General features: G+C 27.4%; 3 protein-coding genes across 3 annotated transcripts; all 3 read left to right on the forward strand.

The window, feature by feature from the left end:
• Positions 1-3188: 3188 nt before the first annotated feature.
• Positions 3189-4058, forward strand: EIN_383000 (hypothetical protein; the record flags this gene model as incomplete). Its single annotated transcript, XM_004254409.1, has 1 exon — positions 3189-4058. The coding sequence occupies one exon, from the start codon at positions 3189-3191 to the stop codon at positions 4056-4058; it is 870 nt and encodes a 289-aa protein (XP_004254457.1).
• A 720-nt stretch (positions 4059-4778) lies between these two features.
• On the forward strand, positions 4779-5342 carry EIN_383010 (hypothetical protein; the record flags this gene model as incomplete). Its single annotated transcript, XM_004254410.1, has 1 exon — positions 4779-5342. The coding sequence occupies one exon, from the start codon at positions 4779-4781 to the stop codon at positions 5340-5342; it is 564 nt and encodes a 187-aa protein (XP_004254458.1).
• An 11450-nt stretch (positions 5343-16792) lies between these two features.
• EIN_383020 (hypothetical protein) lies at positions 16793-17368 on the forward strand (the record flags this gene model as incomplete). Its single annotated transcript, XM_004254411.1, has 1 exon — positions 16793-17368. The coding sequence occupies one exon, from the start codon at positions 16793-16795 to the stop codon at positions 17366-17368; it is 576 nt and encodes a 191-aa protein (XP_004254459.1).
• Between the last annotated feature and the right edge of the window lie 3805 nt (positions 17369-21173).

The raw sequence follows: 21173 nt of genomic DNA on the forward strand, positions 1-21173 counted from the left end.
AAAGAAGGGAGGAAAGAAGGGAGCTGCTGCTGCACCAAAGGAAGCCGCACCAAAGGCTGCTGCCACTGAAAAGAAGGAGGAGAAGAAATAAGATGTATTCTAATTCACTACTCGTTCAGTATTATGTTATGAATATTTTACATTATTATTAATTAACTATAAAAAGTAATAAATTATATAACAATTATAACAATGTGCAATTATTATTTCAAACAAAATCATACAAAATTCGAATAATATAAGAATGATCAACACGAACATTGTTTAATAATCAATACTTTTAAAATGATGATAAAGTTCATGTATATATTCGTTTATAACTTTTCATCATAATTCAAATGACAAATTTTTACCATCATAACACGCTGATACATTTTGGTTTTGGTTCGTATTTTATAACTGTGCCGAAAGTTCTTTTAGTACTTCGATAAAAACGAAACTCAAAACTTGATAATATTATTTTTATATTTCAGTAATAAGTAATTTTCTTTGGTATATACAAAGAAATCAATTGTGTTTTACTTTTATAAAATTTAAAGAGTAAACATAGTGCCGATAAGTCATCTTTTGAAACACACATCTTTACCCATTGTATAACCTGGTTTTATTCAAACTGATATCATATAGCGGTCTTGTGCTTTTCAAATGACAAGAATATGTCCCGAAAATAGAATTATAAGACAATCCGATTTTAGAAGTTCAGAACGTTAATTTAAAAGCTTTTAGAAAAGCAAAGTTGAGACTTGCTAAAACGGCAAAAATGAAAGGTGACAAGGTTCGACTTACTCTATTTAGGATATTGCCTTTGGGATTTACCAGACCCCTTTAGCCACCAGGTTGACTTCTAGTGGAATATATCGCTTATCGGAGGCATCGATAGCGACTTTTGACAATTTAAACTATTTGGTGTCTCCTCTGTGTGTGGTTGGTTACAGATTTTTAAGGAAAATAATTATATTCAAACACTAAATATAGTAAACATAATTTTTACAAAGTTATTGATATAAGTCTCCATTTTTACTCGAAAATACTTTCTTTAACATTTTTTATTTAAATATTTACTAATAACCATTTTTAATTACAATTTTTATTCTTCAAAACATACTTATTCAAAACAACAAAAAAACTCATCATATTTTTGTTTATTCAAAAAATTACCTTAAATAATCAAAAAGCATTCAATATTATTTTTTATCATATCACAATGTCTGTATTTTCAAAAAATACAAATTTAATTTTTATTTTTAATAATTTAAGTTATCCATACAATTTTATCATTTTAATTTTTGATAATTATTTTGTGATTTGTTTGCCAAATCAATTTACATTCTAATTTAACAGATTTTGAAAATGTCAATTATAAACTAATAGTGTTATTATTTGAGTGGTACGTGCTTTAAGTAAACAACAAAACCTAACAAAATAAAAGTAACACATTAATAAGATAATACAAAATAATTAAAATATATAATAATGTTTTTGAATATTTTATTATAACGTCGATAAATTACAAAAATGATTATAAATGTAAACAAAAAATTGTGCGTTTTTCTACAAACCCAACCTATTTAATGCCCAAATTAAAAAGTATATCATAATTAACGAAAATGTTGAAAATATAAAAAAAATAAATGTTGTATCAACAATAATTTATTTGGTGGAAACCACACGTTTTTGGCATTAATCAAAGTATTGTATTTAAACTATTCAGTAAATTTATATATAAATACTAAAAATGCAATACAAAAACAATTTATTGATAAGCCAAAATATACAAAGTAATTAACATTTTGGATGCGTGTTTTTATATATTCAAACAACAAAGATATCTACACAATTAAATGTTTGAATAAATTAAGTACAGATATAAACAATTGTTAATACAAATGCCAAAGTTGGATTGGATTTCCAGTTGAATTATGACTGTTAATGACAGTGTTGTTTTTAATATTTATTGTGATTTTTGTGTTGTTTGTTTGAAATATTGTTGAAACAGAAAAAAATCAAATATAAACTATTGTTATTAATTTCATTGTGTGACTATATCAATTTCCACATTTTTCATTCAATAGATTTTCGTTGATGAATACATATAAGCGAGATATTATATACAATTATTTTTTTTGAATTGTCGTTTTATCTTTTTTATATTTAAACCACAACAGTAAACACGTGTATATATACAAAAATACAACAATTATAATAAATTTAAATAAAAGCACCCTTAAACACCATTTTCAATAATTTAACAACAACATTTTGTGTATCATGTTTTCTGTTTATTGCAACACTTTTTTTTAAAAAAACAACCGAAAAATAAAACGTGGTTTCTTTTAATTATGTAAACATGTAACATCATACTAATAATTAAAAATAACACCATAATTAAGAATATCACAGTTTACACCAATTTTGATTTCCAATCCGTGGCTTATGTGACTCGTGTTTACTTGTACACATATATTTAAACCGATTTTCCCGTAGTTTAATGGTTAATTATACTTTTAAAACGTGCTTATAATTGGTTATGTATTTCAATGTTTTTTAATAGTAATTATGTAATATCAACCACAGCTGAAAATATTTCAGGTTAATGTATCAGAAAATAATTTAAAAAACTTGAAAAAATTAGGCATTTTTAGATGTGGTAAACAATTTTTTAAATCATATCAAACAACCTTATGATTAACATTTGACATTTTTTATAAACATTTCAAATCGTTTGAATTTGTTTATTTGAACAAGTATTTTTTGATTATTTAGAAAAATACATATAGTATAGTTTTTTTTGTTGGTGATATCAAAAATAATAAGATTTTTAAATGTTTTTACTGTTGTTTTTATTGATTGTTATTATTTTATTTGAACTGAGAGCGTCGTTTTGAATACATAATGATTGACTATTTAATACAATATTTTTGTTTCGCTGTATTTCCAATTAAAATCATTATTTCAAAAAAAATATTATCTGTTTAATTGAATTTTTTTACCTTTCTAAATTTATAAATTTATTCAATTAATAATTAGAAAATAATTAATTGAATAAAATATCAACAAACTTGTTTTAATTATCATAACTTAAAACTTAAATGGACTTATATTGCTTAGAAACGAGTAAAAGTCAAGACTCAATCTTTTTAATTGTTTTTAAGTGTAAACTAAAACTATTTAATACACGAAACTAAGGTATGGCAAGACTCGATGGATATCACATGATGATCGTATCAAAATATTTCACTTTGTTTGAAGACTTTGTTAAAGTCGAAATGTTAAACAAAAAGTTTTTCAAAAACACCGAAAAGTTCCACTCGAACCCAATTCCATTGACAAATATTAATTTAAAATATTTCGCAAAAGTTGAAACTTTAAATATTTATAATGAGACAGACGACGACTTTGGATATGAGGTATTGACTTCTAACACTACATATCCTCAAAATGTCAGAAATTTGTTTTTTAAAGTGAATGTTTGGTACGAAGTTTCTTATAAGAAGTACGTCGAGTCTTCAAAGGCGTTTCTCGACAAAGTTTCTTTCAAGAACTTAGTGCTTGTCAATTTTAAAGATTTGAACAGTGAAGTTATAAGCCCAAATATTCGAGTGATTGGAGAAAGGTGTTTTAGATATGCGCCAATAACAGACATAGTGATACCACCAACAGTTATTAAATTCAAAAATAATGTTTTTGAGAACGCAACAAGATTAAGTCACATCTCATTTCCACAGACTGTATGGAATATCCCACAATCAATGTGTTTGAATTGCTGCTTGTACTCCTTGAATTTGTCATTTGGGGTGACTAAAATATCATCTTTCGCGTTTACGAACAACAGTCTAAGTATGATCACACTGCCCGAAAGCCTCGAAATAATAGAAGATATGGCATTTGCAAATAATAATTTATTAAAAGATATTACAATACCAAAAAGCGTGAAAGTGTTAAAAGAAAACGCTTTTTATAAATGCAAAAAACTAAAGAAAATGAAAGTTTTTAATAAAGATATCATTGAGAACAATTATGGCATTCTCGACAAGATAAATATAGAAATGTATCAATAAAGATGTTATTTTGTTTATTGTTTTATATTTAAAATGGGTCTCAATTATAAAAATAATTTAATTTTTAGGTTTGACAATGAAATTTTTTACAACACAAATCAATATCAAAACAAGTATAATATTAAAATATTATATCATGTCAATACAATAAATTTAATGGAAATTGTATCTTTGTGATATTTAAGTTTGATAAATTAAAATTATTTAATTTTTAATTTGAAAATGATTATATTATCGTATTGTATATTTCTATTAAATTATAGATTTTAAATTCTTTGTAAAATACAGTTAATTTCGTATAATAATTAATTCATTTTTTGTAAAGTTGTTTTTAAGTGTTATTCTGTTACAAACGAAAAAAACATAAAGTTTAATTCTATATTTAATTTTGAACAATAAAAATAATTATAATAAATTAAGGTAAATTAATTAATAATTGAATTATTACTTTCGACAAAATATCCAAAAACTTAAAAGGTTATTTAAATAAACACCACATTCTTGACGAGAATGAAGATTATAAATGATATTTCATTTATTTGAACGTTTTAATATTAATAACGTGTTTAATATAAATTAATTTTTTAGTACGTTTACATTCACTTACCCTATATATCAACTTAATGACAAATCAAGAATACCTTAAATACATATTAATATATACTTTCAAAAATATTTATTTACTTTATAAACTCGAATAATAAAAGCATAAAACATCAAATGATTTCCATCTTACTTATTGTGCTAGTAGCTCAGGCTGAATATCTTATGACCACCTACGACGAATATATGAATGTCTACCAACTCGATAAATGTTATTATACTGGAAGCAACACGTATACCAAATACAGCAAAGATGGAAAGAAAGTCAGAAGTTATACATCAACCATGTGTGACAATTGGGTTGATCACGGTCCTTATGAGCTTAATAACAATCAATTCTTTGTGAAAAACCTTCCAGAATACTCAGCAGTTGTATATTCATACCTTGATGCAGAACATTGCACCATTAAAGGAAGTGGTCCATATCCAATAGAAATGCTTATAAAACCTGGTTGTGTAAAAACTTCAGAAACATCTTCGTCAAAATCAGAATTTGTAGATGATTGGTTTATTAAAAACATTTACGATGAATCTGAGACATGTACTGGAACACCAACAAATGTTGTGAAAATAGGATTGGGAATATGCGTTACAAATGATAATGGATTATATTACACAATCAGAGACTCTGCTATGACATATTCAATGTTATTTGCAGTGTTATTGGCTTTCATAATATAAATCAAATATGGTTATAACTTTTGTTTAAAAATTTAAAATAATAGACAATATTGAACTTTACCAAAATATTTTTTCATAAATGATACATACAAATTCATATACATTTAATACTATTATATATCTATAAAAATTAATTTTGAAAATGCATTTATATTATGTTAATGAAATTGTATAATTTAGAAATTTGGTCATTTACAAAGTGTTGAATATTGTAATACAAAATATTATATATATATTCTAACATTTTGAGATGTTTAAAATGGTTTTATTTTTAATTGTATTGTATAATTATAATATCATAATTTTATTATAATTAATTATAATAAAATAGACAGTTTTTTATATTAAAATTGTTTATATTTTGTCCTTCATTATTATTATTAAGTGGTAGTTTTTTGGAAATTGTTTTTGATTGTTTTTTTTCTTAAAAATTATTATATTTGGTAAAAACAAATGCAGTCAAAGTAAAAAAGGATGTCTCAATGAAAAAACTTATCATGGACAAAGGAGTTTATTGTTATTTTTTTAATTTCTTTTTGGCTTTTGTAGCTTATACTCATTTTCATGTTTTTAGTAACTTTTTAAAAAACAATATAATTGTACCCGATATGTGTAACTGGGTTGTTGTTTTGTGAAAAAGGTTAAAATTAAATTAAAATTGAATATTTTTATATAGTTTTAGAATGTTAAATAATAATTACTTTTACTATAAAATTTTTATACGACAATTTTTTCCCGACTGTAGCCATTATTTTTAAAAACAATAATTTAATTTATAGTTATTTTTTTACATAGAAATAAAGTTAAAACATAACCAAAAAGAATATAAAAACAATAATTATTTGAATATGCAATACTATTTAAAATGTCACATATTATCACGATTTGTAATATCCCAGATGTTTATTATAATTACATAACAACGATAAGAGAATATACTATCATTAAAAATATAAGGCCCCGTAGCACAGTCGGTAGTGCATCGTACTTATAAAATAGAGTTATGCGAGGGTCGCGGGTTTAATCCCCGCCGGGACCATTTTAATTTATTTTAATCTATAATCATTTTTAAAGTAATTGTGTTATTTTTATATTATAAAATTATTAAAAGTAACAACAAATAACACACTGATGTTTTCAATGAACACCAACACAAAGTCTTTTAGCATCGACTTCTTGTCTTTTAATTTATAATGTTATAAAATAAACAATCTTTTTAATAAGTGCCTTCCTAGCTCAGTCGGTAGAGCGTGCGGCTTTTAACGGTAAGGTTGGGGGTTCTAGCCCCCCGGGGGGCGTTTTTATTATTTGATTGTAAAAACACTGAAATAATTACTATCATATATAATTACATATAGTGAGCATTTGTGGTCTAAGGGCAGAATTCCACACTTCCAAGGTGGAGATCCGGGTTCGAGTCCCGGCAAATGCACTTATTATTTATTTGAAACTTCACTTTATTTTCGATTGTTAAATGATTAACACAATTAAGTTAGTTTTCATCGTTTGTATATGAAATTTTTAGATGAAACAAATTATGGTTATTTTAATCATACTTTCCATTTAATAGAACATATTTTTAAACTTATTTATTTCAGAAAACCATTTTATTGTTATTACTCATAATAATAAAACTATAGATGTAAGATTATTTCATATATGAATTAATTGTATATTCGTTTTGAAACACATAAAATGATAGATATAAATAATTTTTATGGTAAAAATAAAACACATTGATTTATTCAAAAATGAATGTTGTATAATGATAACATATAGATTATATTTATCAAATGATACAGAAATCGAAATATATTCTATATAGCAAATTCAAAAAATATAAAATTATTGTTTTATAATAATTATCAACTAAACAATAAAATTTGTTATAATGTATTTATAGAATTAAATTTTTAAAGGCTAAACTTTTGTACAAGAAAAGTGATTACACAAAAAACTAAAAACGAACAGAAAGTGATTAAGTCGAGGTTTTATCATAATGATTGGAATGTTTAAAATATTTCATTTTTATAAATAAATAACATATACATCATATAACAGTACATAATTTTTATTATTTCGTTTTTTAAAAAATTTACTCTCGTGTTGAATTCATTTGATTGTTGAATTTCAGTCCTTTTAATATTTGACTAACAGTCTCATTGCCGAGTGTAACTTAAGTATAACCGGGTAGCGAGACAACCTTTGTTGCCCTTCCATTATTTTTTTTTAAAAATAATAATAGTACAACATTATTATATGCTACAGTTTCATCCACAACCTGGCTTTTACCAAAATTTAAACGGTTAATGCCGAAGCCCAAAAATGCTTCGGTGTTATTTTATAGAATGTTTCTTCGTTTTTTAAAATACGTTTATATGGGAAAAAGTTAACACCAGCTCCCTGTTTTTTAAAACAAAAACGAGGCAAAAATTAATACGCCCAATTGTGGCTTCATCTATGTCTATATTTTTGTTGATCTCCTTTTCATTGAAAAGTTTTGTAGTATCTGCACAACCTTTGGAATAAAAGTTGATCCACCAATCAGCACAACATCAGCTATTCTCCCTTTGTCCAGTTTGGAGTCTTCAAACACCTTCTCGACAAGTGTTATTGTTGACTTGAAAATGTCGATGTTTTGTTCTTCAAAACGCGCTCTTGTAAATGATGTGTAGAAGTCTATGTTTTCATACATATATTACAACTAATATACTTTAATGTTTGCTGTTGCTACAGATGATAGTGTTCGCTTTGCCCTTTTACGTGATGTTCTTTGTCATCTGACTTCTCTTGCATTACTCTAAATATCTTTTTGAACTTTTTCTTGAACTCAGCAATGTGTTGTTCACTATTCTCTTATCAAAGTCTTTAATACCAATATGCGTGTTGCCGTCTGTTGCCTTAACTTCAAAAACACCATAATCAATTACAATAAGTGACATATCGAATGTTCCAAATTCAAGATCAAAGATCAAGAGGTTCTTTTCTCTGTGTCTTCTTGTCAAGTCCATATGCTATTACTGCTGTAAAATAAATAATGATTCTGAGCACATTGATGCCTACAATAGTGCTCGCGTTCTTTGTTGCCTGTCGCTGTGAGTCATTGAAATAAACCGAAAATGTGATGATTGAGTTGTTGACTTTCTTACCAACAAAAGCCTCTGCTGTATTATTATACTTATTCAGCACCAAAATGCCACACTATGGACATCTAGTGTTAATTTCTTGATATCTTTTTTACTACATTTTTATTTAAGGTTTATTGTTGTTGTCGTTGACGACAATGAATGATCGGTGCTATATATTTTCTTGTATTGTTGGATCACCGAACCTATTCAAATCAATTATTTTGCATCAAATACTTTATTCTTAACATTAATGCTATATGGTGCTTAGTTGCATCATCAATCAGCTATTCAATTTATTGTTATGTAAAGTGAAACATACAATGGTATTGTTCTATTTCCTTGAACTTTTGCGATTTCCTAAAAATGCATTTTGCATGATTTTTAATTATAGAGTTTAAAAAGGGCAGGATATCTTATCCACAACAATTTACCATTATTATTCCAATAAGACTAAGTGTCAATCATTTTACTACCAAGAAAAAATTTTTAAATAAAAACATGCATTAAGCTCTTGTGCTGTTGTCGTGTTCAAACTTGGTACCTTTTCAAGAGAAAGCACAAGCATTTCTAAATATCTATAAAAATTTACAAGTGCATATTATAATGTTGATAATTACAACAAAAAAGCACACGAAAATGTCACACAACCGCCATTTTTTTAAGAAAAGACTAGTTTACTTTTATAATTTTTAAATATTTGGTTATAATATGTTGTTTTTTTATAGAGACCAACCCTACACGAGGGAGACACCACAAAATGTGAGTCGTCAAAAGTAGCTTTCGATGCCTCCGATAAGCGAGATTTTATACAGGAAGTTATACCGGTAACTGGATAGGGTCTGGTAAACCCCAAAGGCAATATACTTGGAAGAGTAAGTCAAGCCTTGTCACCTCGCATTTTCCTGTTCTTGCAAGTCATAACTCTGTGTTTCCAAAGGCTTTGAAAGAAACGCTCTGAACTTAGAGAGTCAGATTGTCCCCCCATTCGATCATCAAAACAGATTCTTGCCATTTGAATAGCACAGGACCACTATTTGACTTTGGTTTTAATAAAACCTGGCAATACCAGGGGCAAAGATGTGGGTTATAAAAGATGATTCCTCGGCGCTATGTAAACTCTTTGAACGTTATAAGAGTAAAACATAATTGATTTCTTTTAGTGTTAAAATATGTTGTTTTTTGAATAGTTTTATTATTTTTGAACATTATCAACAAGAACTCATAATGTACACCTTTTAAGTGTTGATTCAGTTGATATTTACAATTAACACATATTAAAATTATTAGCATTTATCATAAAATTTAAATATAATGTAACATTTTGAAAATATTGTGTAAGGGGAATTAGCACAACTGTAGTGCATTATCAACCAATATCACAGTTTTCAGATAAAAGATGTTGGGTTTTACTCCCATAGTCTCTATTTTTATTTTTTTAAATTGTTAAAATATTTAATAAATATAAATTAACAATTAATAACGATATGTATTAAAAGTATTAACTCAATAATCAGTATTAACTTAACACACCCATTTTTCTATTAATAGAGTAATATAAATAAAAAATATTTAATTAAAATAACAATTTGTGTTGGATAAAGTTTCAATAGGTGATACTTGGTTATTATTGCCATCAAAAACAAAAAATAACATATTTTAATCAGAATCAATTTTTAAACTATAACAGATGGCATTTTCAATTATTCACATTACAAATTACCAACATAACACGATTAACTTTTTAAATATATCAACAACAAAAAAAGATGATATTAATACTAATGTAATTGTTGAATATAATTTCCAATTGAAAATGATTGTTAATGAATTGTGATTTTCTGTTATTGATTGTAACTAATGTGTAATTTGTGTGACATTTTATTGAAACAAAGAAATTTTATTAATTTAACAAAATAAAAGTATACTTTTCCGTTTAATATCTTTTTGTTAATAATTACATATAAGCGAGATATTATTTACAATTATTTACTGTTATTTTATTGTTTTTTATATTTAAACACATATCAATAAACATGTATGTATTTTATTTACACGACAATATTAATGATAAAGTTGAATAAAAGCATTTATTTAATATTAATTATCAACAATTTAACAACAACATTTTGTGTATGTTGTTATATTGTTTAATGCTACTATTTTCATTTAAAAAAAACGTTACAATAAAAAATGTGGTAATTTTCACTGCGTAAACATGTAACAACAAATTATTACTTAAAATGATAAAACTAAAATCAAAATGTTATCATATTTTACAACATTTTTAGGGTCAGACTTGTGGCTCATGTGTACCTGCACAATAGATTTTAAAATCGGTTTCTCGTAGTTCTAAGGATTTAAAGTAATAGATCCAATACAGTTCTTTTTTGATAAATTCACATTCATTTATTTGTATTTAAATAAATTAAAAAACATCAAGCTGTATTTCAACAATTATATGACAATGGTTTTTGTTTAAAGCAGGATATTTCAATTTATTAAAAACAAATTTGAATTATTTTACCATTGACAAATAATTGTTATAATAATTATTTTCCAGACTTTAATAATCACCATTAAGTTGTGTTTTGACAACGTTTGTTCAACATTAATTTTATTATTTCATTTGATTGTTATTTAACGTTTAACAACAAGTAGAGTCATTTGCTAAAAGTTGTCTAATCTGTAACTTTGTCTGCCGAATTTTAGACCATTATAAATAGAGTATTTCGGGAATTTTTTTGAAAAATCCAGAAATCGTTGTTTCAATATTTTTTCCATTTTTTTCATTGTTACCCAATTCCCGTTTTTTAAATCAAAAATCAATTGTTTTTCTTTGTTTAAAACAAATAACCAATATATCAATAATAATTATTAAAAAAATAAACCAAGTTTTATCTACTTTTGTAAAACCTAAGTGTTCGACCTCTTCCCATTTCTGGAGACCGTGATCAAATTTTCGAATGGTTAAATATGTTACAAAAAAATATTACATTTATTTACCAAAAATCACTCATTGTAAAAAATGATTGTATTAAAAATGGTATATTTAATACAAAGTGTAATAGTAGGTTACAAATTTATTTATAAACAAAAAACTAGTACCTAATAATTATATTACTCAACTGTATAATAAAAATAATAATATGTTATTAATATCATTAGATGACGTGATATTAACTCGCCGATTCCCACTATCTCTCATTTCAGTAATCTTTGTATTCTGGCTTTAAAACCCGCAATAAAATTTTTACAATTTTTTAATTGTTTTTAACGAAATAAGTAATAACTAAATTATCTCATTAGCTTCGATGAACAATAGTGTTCGATGGGAAACAACCTTTACCAATTAATGTCACACTCGATGGTATCGTAATAGTTTTCAAACTATTGCACCAACGGAAACAATAATTGCCAAATGATTTAACACTCAAAAGTGATGTAACACTGCTTAGATTTCCGCATTCTTCGAAACAATATTCACCAATTGATATCATGCTTGATGGTATGTTGACAATAATTAAACTACTGCATCCATGGAAACAACTATCACCAATCGATGTCACACTTGATGGTATTGTAACACTACTCAAAATACTGCATCCACGGAAACAACCTTTACCAATTGATGTCACACTCAATGGTATCGTAACATTATTCAAAAAACTACAATAACCAAAACAACCATCACCGATTAATGTGACACTTGAAGGTATAAAAACTTTACTGAGACTATGACATCCACTGAAACATTCATTACCAATTAAAATAACACTTGATGGTATTGTAACACTGCTTATATTTATGCATCTACTAAAACAATTACTCCCAATTGATGTCACACTTGATGGTATTATAACACTACTCAACACACCACATTCATAGAAACAAGAACAACCAATTGATCTCACACTCGATGGTATTGTAACACCACTTAAATTACTGCATCGACTAAAACAAAAATTACCAATTGATGTCACACTTGATGGTATTGTAAAACTGCTAAGACTACAGCACGAACCAAAACAACCATAACCAAGTGATGTCACACTCAATGGAATTTCATTCCCATATTTAAAACTATCATTTTGGGTGTAAGTAACATTTTTAAACTCGATGTTTCGACTTTTGTTTCTGTCAACAGTTTCAAAGTCAACATTGAACCACACAATAATTCGAAAGAATTTTTTCTTTAAAATGGCCATATTTCCATTGTCTTCATTTTCTCTTGTGTTTATCATAAATTTATTGCCAAAATTCTCATCGGTTACATACCACAAGTGAAGTGTCTCGATGTTTGGAAAGTATCCAATTGTTTTGGAATTTAACGAAATTGGGTTGAAGTGAAACTTTCCCATATTACCACCAAACTTCTTGCATACCAACTCCAAGTTAATAAAGTCTCCGATAATGACAAAGTATTTTGAGACTATCATGGCATGATAACTGCCAAGTCTACACATTTTGAAATTCACAGTTTTTCGGTCTTTAAATATTTTTAAAATTCGTCTTTGCAAACAACTTTAAAGAATTATTGATTAATATATAAAGTAAGTCTGGAAACCTTATTTATTCCAAAAACCTTATTTATCGACAAAAATAGGTTATTATTTTTGTTATTTGGTTTTGTTTTTCAAAATTATTTTTTTTCACTTGAAATCTTTGTTTTTTTTTATTCAAAACGAACTTAACCTTAGAATGTCAATTGAAACTTTTATTTTTAATTTATTTTACCAAGGACAAATCTAGATATTTTTTATCCAGTTCATTTTATTGTAAAAAAATAATAACAACACAATAACAAATTGTTATTTAAATGTTTTACTAAAACAGGAATCACATATATTGTGTTTACATAAGTTACAACAACGTGTAATGCTCAAGGTGCCACACAATTCACAAAACGATGTTGTTTTCGTTGATTTGGAATTAATTTTGCAGTTTTAACACAGCCCATTTTTTTCTTACTGTTAGTTTTAACAGTTACATATTTTTCATTTACACAATCAAAACACATCGGTATTACGAATTATTTTAAAGCGATCATTCTTTCCGTTGAAATACCCGAACGATTCAGTTGCAAAGCAAAGGGTGTTGCTAGTTCAAGTGCCAATTTTTTCATGAATTTCCTTTTATCTTTTTTAAGTGTATTAAGGTTCCATAATACATACGAGTTATGCACACAAACATCTACTAAAAACCAGAAATACTATACAGTCCATCTTCTTGACGTTCTTCGACATGAATGCATTGCACATAGTTTATCCACCATATCAACACCACCTTTAAGTTTATTATATCTCAAAATAGTTTCTGGTGTTCCATCTTTATCGCTAAGTTTTGTTTTTGAACTGTTCGTTGTAACTATAAACACTCCGGGCTTTGTTGCGTTTTCCTTATATCCTAACATGTTCCATCCAATTCCTTCGTGTTTGAACAAAACTGCTCGGTCTGTATCGTCGCTCTTGAATAATTTACACACTCTAAACCGATTTTGGCGTACTGTACCAATATATGACATCCTTCGAGATGTTAGTTGTTGTAACAACTCAACAGTTCCAAATAATTATCACAACATAAAACGCGGTCTTTATCTAGTAAATGAGACACTAAATCCATAACCGTGACTCTGATTGGAATTGAGTTGCCCTTTTCCTTTTTTGTTTTTTTTAATTTGATTCAGTTTCTTCCAATCCAGTTTTATGTCTGTGTTGTGTGATATATTGTTTGTTCTATTTATAGGCTTTTTATACTCTCCGCCACAATGCATTGTCATTTTAGACACAAACAACGTTTTACAATCAACAACAGCAAATATTTTTAGACCATATTATTCTGGTTTAAGAGGCACGTAAACTTTAAATGGACAACGTCCATGAACAGGAGACATCATTTCATCTATGACTAAATTCTTTCCAGAAATATAAACATTTTGAAAATTGTTGTTAATTCTTTCCAATATTTCATAAATTGCTTCATTTTTTTCTTTTGAACTTTTCTTGCCTCGCATTTCTCGTTTCTTTGTCATCAAAATGAATGTTATGGAAAAGTTGCTTTAGTCGATATAATGGAAACAACGCTTTGTAATATCAAGAACAATCATTGGTGTATAACTCGGTAAGTGGTTTTTACCATCGGATTTGATACCTTGCATAATAACAACGCCTATAAAAGCTTGGATCTCGGTAAGAGTTGGCTCTTTCCAATCCATAACCTTTTTATGTATTGCATAATTATGAGTTTGTTTGGTGATTATTTTCAATATTTCATCATCAAAAACTTCTAAAAAACAATTTATTGGCGTAGTTTGAATATTATGTGTTTTCGTTTTTCCTTCTGTGTTATGTGTAAAATTTATTTCTGAAAAATCTTTTTCGATAAATATTTGTTTTGACCAACATTCAGTACAATTTGGGTCAGTACAACGTTTATGAATTGTTTGTGTCGTCTTTTTGTCTTCAATGATGTCTTCATATAACTTTGTATCAAAATCGCTTATTGAGTTGTCTTCAGAACAACTATCAAATCCATTATCTAATATACATTCCATTTCCATTTCCATTTGATTTTTTTGTTTATCAACCATTTTGTTATTTCATAAATAATTCCAAATTAGTGGTTTTATCAAAAGTAAAACATCTTACAAGTCGTTTATTTTTCGAGAAAATATTGTATTTATTAAATAAGTGGTAATAAATGTGATTTTTTTGTCAATAATAAACAAATAATTTTCAAAATATGCCCGTTTCAATAGTGGATATTTATTTAAATATTTTCAAATATTGGTTTTACCAAAAAAATCAAAATTGTTCAACAAAGAACAACAACAAAAAACTGATATAATTTATCTAGTTTTGACATTCTAAGGTTAAACAAATTGACAAATTTGATTTTTTACGCTCAAACATCGCGTATAACAACAGAGAGTGGTTGTAAACCGCGGTTTGGTAAATTTTTTTGTGTGTGAGATGACAAATATAACAAAAGAATAGACAACAAACAACTTGGATTTAATTAAATAATTAATAAAAAACAACGAAACAATCATAATCAAAAAGAAGACCACGCTTGGCAGACTCGAACATCGAATTGCAGTTTAACGGTCGAGTAAAAGCCGTTCACAAGAAATTGTCTTAACTATGTGGGTGTCTGTTTGCTCTCCAAAAGAGTGTCTTAAAAAAGTAAAAAAAGTACTCCCGCCTAAAAGCGATATTTTCAAAAAATGATCCAAAAAACTCAGTTTGTTTACGGTATTTTCCCGTTCTTTTAGGTAAATAACAACATTAATATCACCTATTATTGACAAACAGAAAAAATGAAATGCTTGGCTATATGACTTTAACCCCATTAATGTTTTTGGTTGTGTTATTTGAAAATAGTTTAAATAATAGTAATATTTATTAAACATCCCAAATTTGCTTTTTTTCAAAGGGAAAAAAATAAATAAAGTTTTTGGAATAAATAAGGTTTTCAGACTGACTTTAGTTTGTTTTGTTGTTACGAATTTGATGAGTTGCGGGCGAGACAGATATTTAGATTTAAACGCGTGCCACATTTTTTTGATCACATTTTGAACAGTCAAGTCCAACTCAATAATAATATTCTTTGCACATAACACAGCCACTTTTAAAACTTGCAGACTGGTCATGGGTCATTTTCGAGTCTTCATTTTTGTTGCATTTGTAATTCGACAAATACGTTTTTTTGTGGATAATTGAGATAATTGATTGATTTTAAAACACCAGTCAAATGATTTAACACTGTTTTGTTAATACAACAACACAATGGATTCTCTCAAAACTTTTGAACAAGTTAACAAAAAGTGTTTTGAGTGTATGCAGAGTCTATACATCAACCCTTTTATCAATTTAGAAATTGAAACTTTTGCTCTTTTTAAAGAGCCACTTGAGGCTTTATTTTCTTCGATTTTCGAATTTATCATAAAAGCGTTTCCAAAGATTAAAACCCTTCAATGTTATGATTACATGTTGTATAACGACAACAAACTGATCCGAAAAGTTAAGAATATACGACTTGTAAAAGCACCACACAACAAAAGGAATGATTATAATCACATTCATTCGCCACGTTTCCACCCACAATAATCTCAAGTGCTATTTCAAAAATAGAAATTTGCTATGTTGGGACCAAAAACAACAATTAGTTGCCTACCGACAATTACATTAACTTCAAAAGTATTCACATGAATGGGTGGATTCGCAAGCCAAACATTTTAAAAAGGATTTTGAACTGAAAAGCGTCACAAAAATAACAATTTGGAATTGTATACACCCAACCTTTTTATCATCATTCAAATAACAAATGATTCATCATTGTTTGAAAAAATTAGCAACTGTTAAAGTTTCAATTTTCATTGAAAAAACAGCAGTAAGAGAAATACTTAAAAAGGATTTTAATGTTGCAATTTTGATGCTTCGGCAACAAAATGTTGAAGTTTTTGATTGCGAGGAGAATGTAGTGGACCACTGCAGTTTTCTTGATAACTTGAGATATGTTGGGGATGTAGCTGTGACTAATGTAAAAGGTATTGATTCAGTTTATTTCCAAAGTGACAACGAAATCGTAATAGAAGACCAATTTGGAAATGATGGTTATGACAAGTGGATTGAAATAATAAAACAAAACATTAATAAAAACACACGAGAACATGTTGAACAAGATAAATTATTAATAAAAGACCAAAATACTCCAATTCAAAATGATCTTATTAAACAAGAGGAAAAGAACAGTACGCAAAATGTGAATGTGAATAGTGAAAATTATGACAATAAAAATGAAAAAAAAATACAATACAAACTGAAGGTTCAGATGAACACTTGGAATAATGAAAAAGGTGTACAACGCAAAATGTATCGAGTGATGAATTTCAAATTGTAGATGTTTGCGCACCATATTTAATAACATGTCCATTAGTGTTATTGGACGATGTTGTGACCGATGTCGCGTTTCTCACTCACCAAATCGCAAAATTGACTCTTTTTAACATCTCAGACATAAAAATATCAAAAATATTTGCAATGAGAATAAATATTGTGAAGTGCACAAATCTTAATATTTTAATGAGTGCAGTCGACACATTATGTTGCCGTTATTCTTCACATATTAAAATTGACATATTTGGATATATTTACGAAATTAAACTGAAAACATCAAACAACATTAGCATTGAAAATCACACAAAGTATCACATTATGCGTTTCACAACTTTTGAAATTAATCACACTTTCTTTCTAAATTGTATTATTAATGATATGAAAAATCGGAGTTGCACAAATTTTGTGATGTCAAATTGTGAATTTGTAAATGCCGACTTTTGGCGTTGTGATAAAATTTCTATAGATACTACAAACAGACAAATTGACACTTTCAAAATGAAAACTTCGTCTTTTAATTACCTCACTAATTCTGATATATACACGTCTTTTAAAGGGGTTTTGAAAATATCAAAATCACATTTTGTGCAGTTTAAAAACATTCCTAAAAACACTTTAAATGAATGCTTGCTTGAGTTTGACAATAATCAAAATTATGACAATGAAGATGAACTCAATGTTATAAGTGGAGTAACTTTTACTAATGGAAAACTCATGATGGTGACTTTTGAAAACGCCAACACAATTCAGTTTTTTGAAAATTATGATGTAGAAATTTGTAACAACAGCGAAATTAATAAAATCAACGAAATTCATATTGAGAAAGGCAAAGCGCGTTTTTATAACTTCAGACTGTTGTGTCAGAGTCATTTGTGGAGAAGTTGAATCTGTTGTTGGTGAATGTATATATATTGTATACTCAAAAGAAAAGTACTCAATACTTATAAAAGATAAAGAAAAGTGTGAGACCTCAAAACTTTGTAACAAGGCGGAGGTATTTGGTCATGTCAATTTGTGTGCTTTTTATATAAAATATCCATATAAAGAATACAATATATATAATTTTGAATTTTATGTCAATGAAAATGTTGTGATAAATGTGATGAAAGCGGCATATATAACAAATTTATCCAACTTGCCTGCAAAACGCATTTATATTGAAAGAAGTGTTAAGTTTTGTGGTGACAAATTGATACTCAACGACAAAACCGAATTTGTTGATTTGAAAAATATTGATTTCAAGAAAATAGTCGGTACAAAGTCTTTAAAAATAAATAGTAATTACAAAGAAAAGAAATATGAGAAAATTGTATTTGAAGCGCAAAAGAAAAAGACGCGCGTGAGTTGGGCAAAGTGCAACAAAATTGTTTGTAATAAAAATGTCGAAGAAATTGTAGTAAAGATGTGTAACAATTTGGAGGAAATAATTATTGGGGAAAATGTCTCAAAGATACACGTGCAATCGTGCAAGACATTAAAACGACTTATTGGAAAAATTAAAGGCGTGCAGATAGTCGTGAAAAACTGTCCATTGCTCGCACTTAACAACAGAAGTTATCAAAAGGGAAAAGTTTTGTTTTTGCCTTGATACAATCATTGTTTTTATTGTTTTTTGAATACCATTAAAAATCCTGGAATGTTAATATGTATTTAAAGTCTGGTCTAATTAAATTCATAGTGCATTTGAAGAAACAGAAATTGAGTAAAAATAATGAAAACCACTAAACCCAAAAAGTGTAATTCAGAGTGTTTAAAAGTGTTTAATAATATTGCTGAAAAATGAAAATGTGAAGTTTTCAATTATAACAAGATAATAACACCAAAAAATGAAAAATTAGTACCCATTTGTTTGATAAATAAAAATGCATTTGCCGGGACTCGAACCCGGATCTCCACCTTGGAAGGGTGGAATTCTGCCCTTAGACCACAAATGCTTCTTGAAAATTATTAATTATATTGCTATGTATCTCCATTTGGTACTAAAGTGTTAAAAAATCTTTATGATATATTGTGGATTCTATTTGTAAAAAAAAAGTGACATACTCTACGAATAATCCTAGTCGTAGGGTCTAATTCTCATTTTTTATTGCCTTATCAATATATAAGTTGCCAATTTTATTAATTATGAATTTCATTTTTGTATTATTATTTAATAATTTAATTTACTATAATTTATAATATAAATCACAAAGTTAAAAATAAATAATAAATTACTATAATTTATAATATACAGTTGAATTGAGACTTTTTCAACAATTTTAACAAAAATAAAGTTTCAATAAAGTACTGTTTGTGTGCGGTTTATAAGCCTTCTTATCAAAGCACCATATCACTCGGTATCCACTGACTGTTCGGCAGGTTTTTAATTTGGGATCCAGACCATATAAGAAATAAAATTCTTATATACTATAATTTTGATTTGTGTATATATCAAATAGTAAATAAATTCTAATTTTAGAGGTAGTGGTGCACAATGTACATTCTCCTTAATATACGATTAAGACTTATAAATTAAGCTAAATCTATTTATCAGTAATATATTATATTTAAAAAATTCATTGCCATTGTTTGTAATTTGCAATTATGATAATTACATAATCAATTTAAATTGTTATTGTTAAACGCCGATTTTTGAACCATAATCAACCAAAAAGTAACTTAAAATGTCTTAATCAAGACAAATACCAAAGCTGCAACACAAATTCACAATGACCACTTTTGTTCATTCAAACTTCACATCCAGTGTTGCCCTGTTTGCACGGCGTATTGTAAGTGTCTTCTGAAATAAAAAGTTCTCTTTACACTTATCACATTTTTCTTTTGTTGTGAACATCTTTCAATTTATCATTGCACTTATTGCATTTTTGGTTGTTAACATTAAAGAATCTATTTCACATTTTAACACACTTCATTGTTCCTTCTTCTATCATTTTGGCGCAACAAACTCTTGAAAATCAGTCGAATTTGTAAACTATTTGCATCTCTTGCACATTTTCTTAGCACTTTCTGATAAATTTCTGGACAACTGTCTTTCACACACTTTTTGGTGGATTCAATAATCAGAGCATCGTCTTTGCAAACAATGCACTTGGTTTCTTCATTACATGTCTTATAAGTTCTCAACACAAACAATACACACATTTTCATTTGCGAAATACGCTTCTGGACATTCTTTTTGCAAATTTTGTCTGGTTGAAATTTTCAGTTGTTCACGTGATACACACAGTGTTGATTTGCAGTTTCAATAGACAACAATTGTATTTCATGCAAAACACGTTCCTTCATTGACCAAATTGAATCTGTCAATACAAGACAAAAACTTTGAGTACGTCTCACCCATAAAACAATTGCTACCAGATTTTGCACTTCTTACAAGATGTTGTTGTTTACTCTTTGTAGTAACCAAAAAGGCATCTGGTGTTTGTAACATATTTCCAGTGTTTTCAAACAATTATTAGTTTGTTGTCTAAAAGATGCATTTATTCCCATCAGTGTAATTGTGGCATTCCGCCAAGTCTTCTTGAATTTGAATGAAGTTGTGGTTGAATTGTTGTTAAAATTACCATCATCACAATTGTCAGAACACACATAAAGAACTTCATTCAAAAACCACTTTCCTAAAAATGTTAGCATTTATTGAAGTAACAAACTTTAAAATTGGAATAAACAACCGGACAAACAACCGTTTGATATTCACAATAATATTTTTTGAACAGCAGTTGGTCTACTGAACATTCATTTTAGTTCACGCCTTTGGTGGTATAAAGTCGTTGTTAATTTATTCCACCTTTAGTTCAATAGCTCTGGCA

Source organism: Entamoeba invadens (assembly GCF_000330505.1).
Source record: "Entamoeba invadens IP1 unplaced genomic scaffold scaff_1105074725743, whole genome shotgun sequence".
Lineage (NCBI taxonomy): Eukaryota > Evosea > Mastigamoebida > Endamoebidae > Entamoeba > Entamoeba invadens.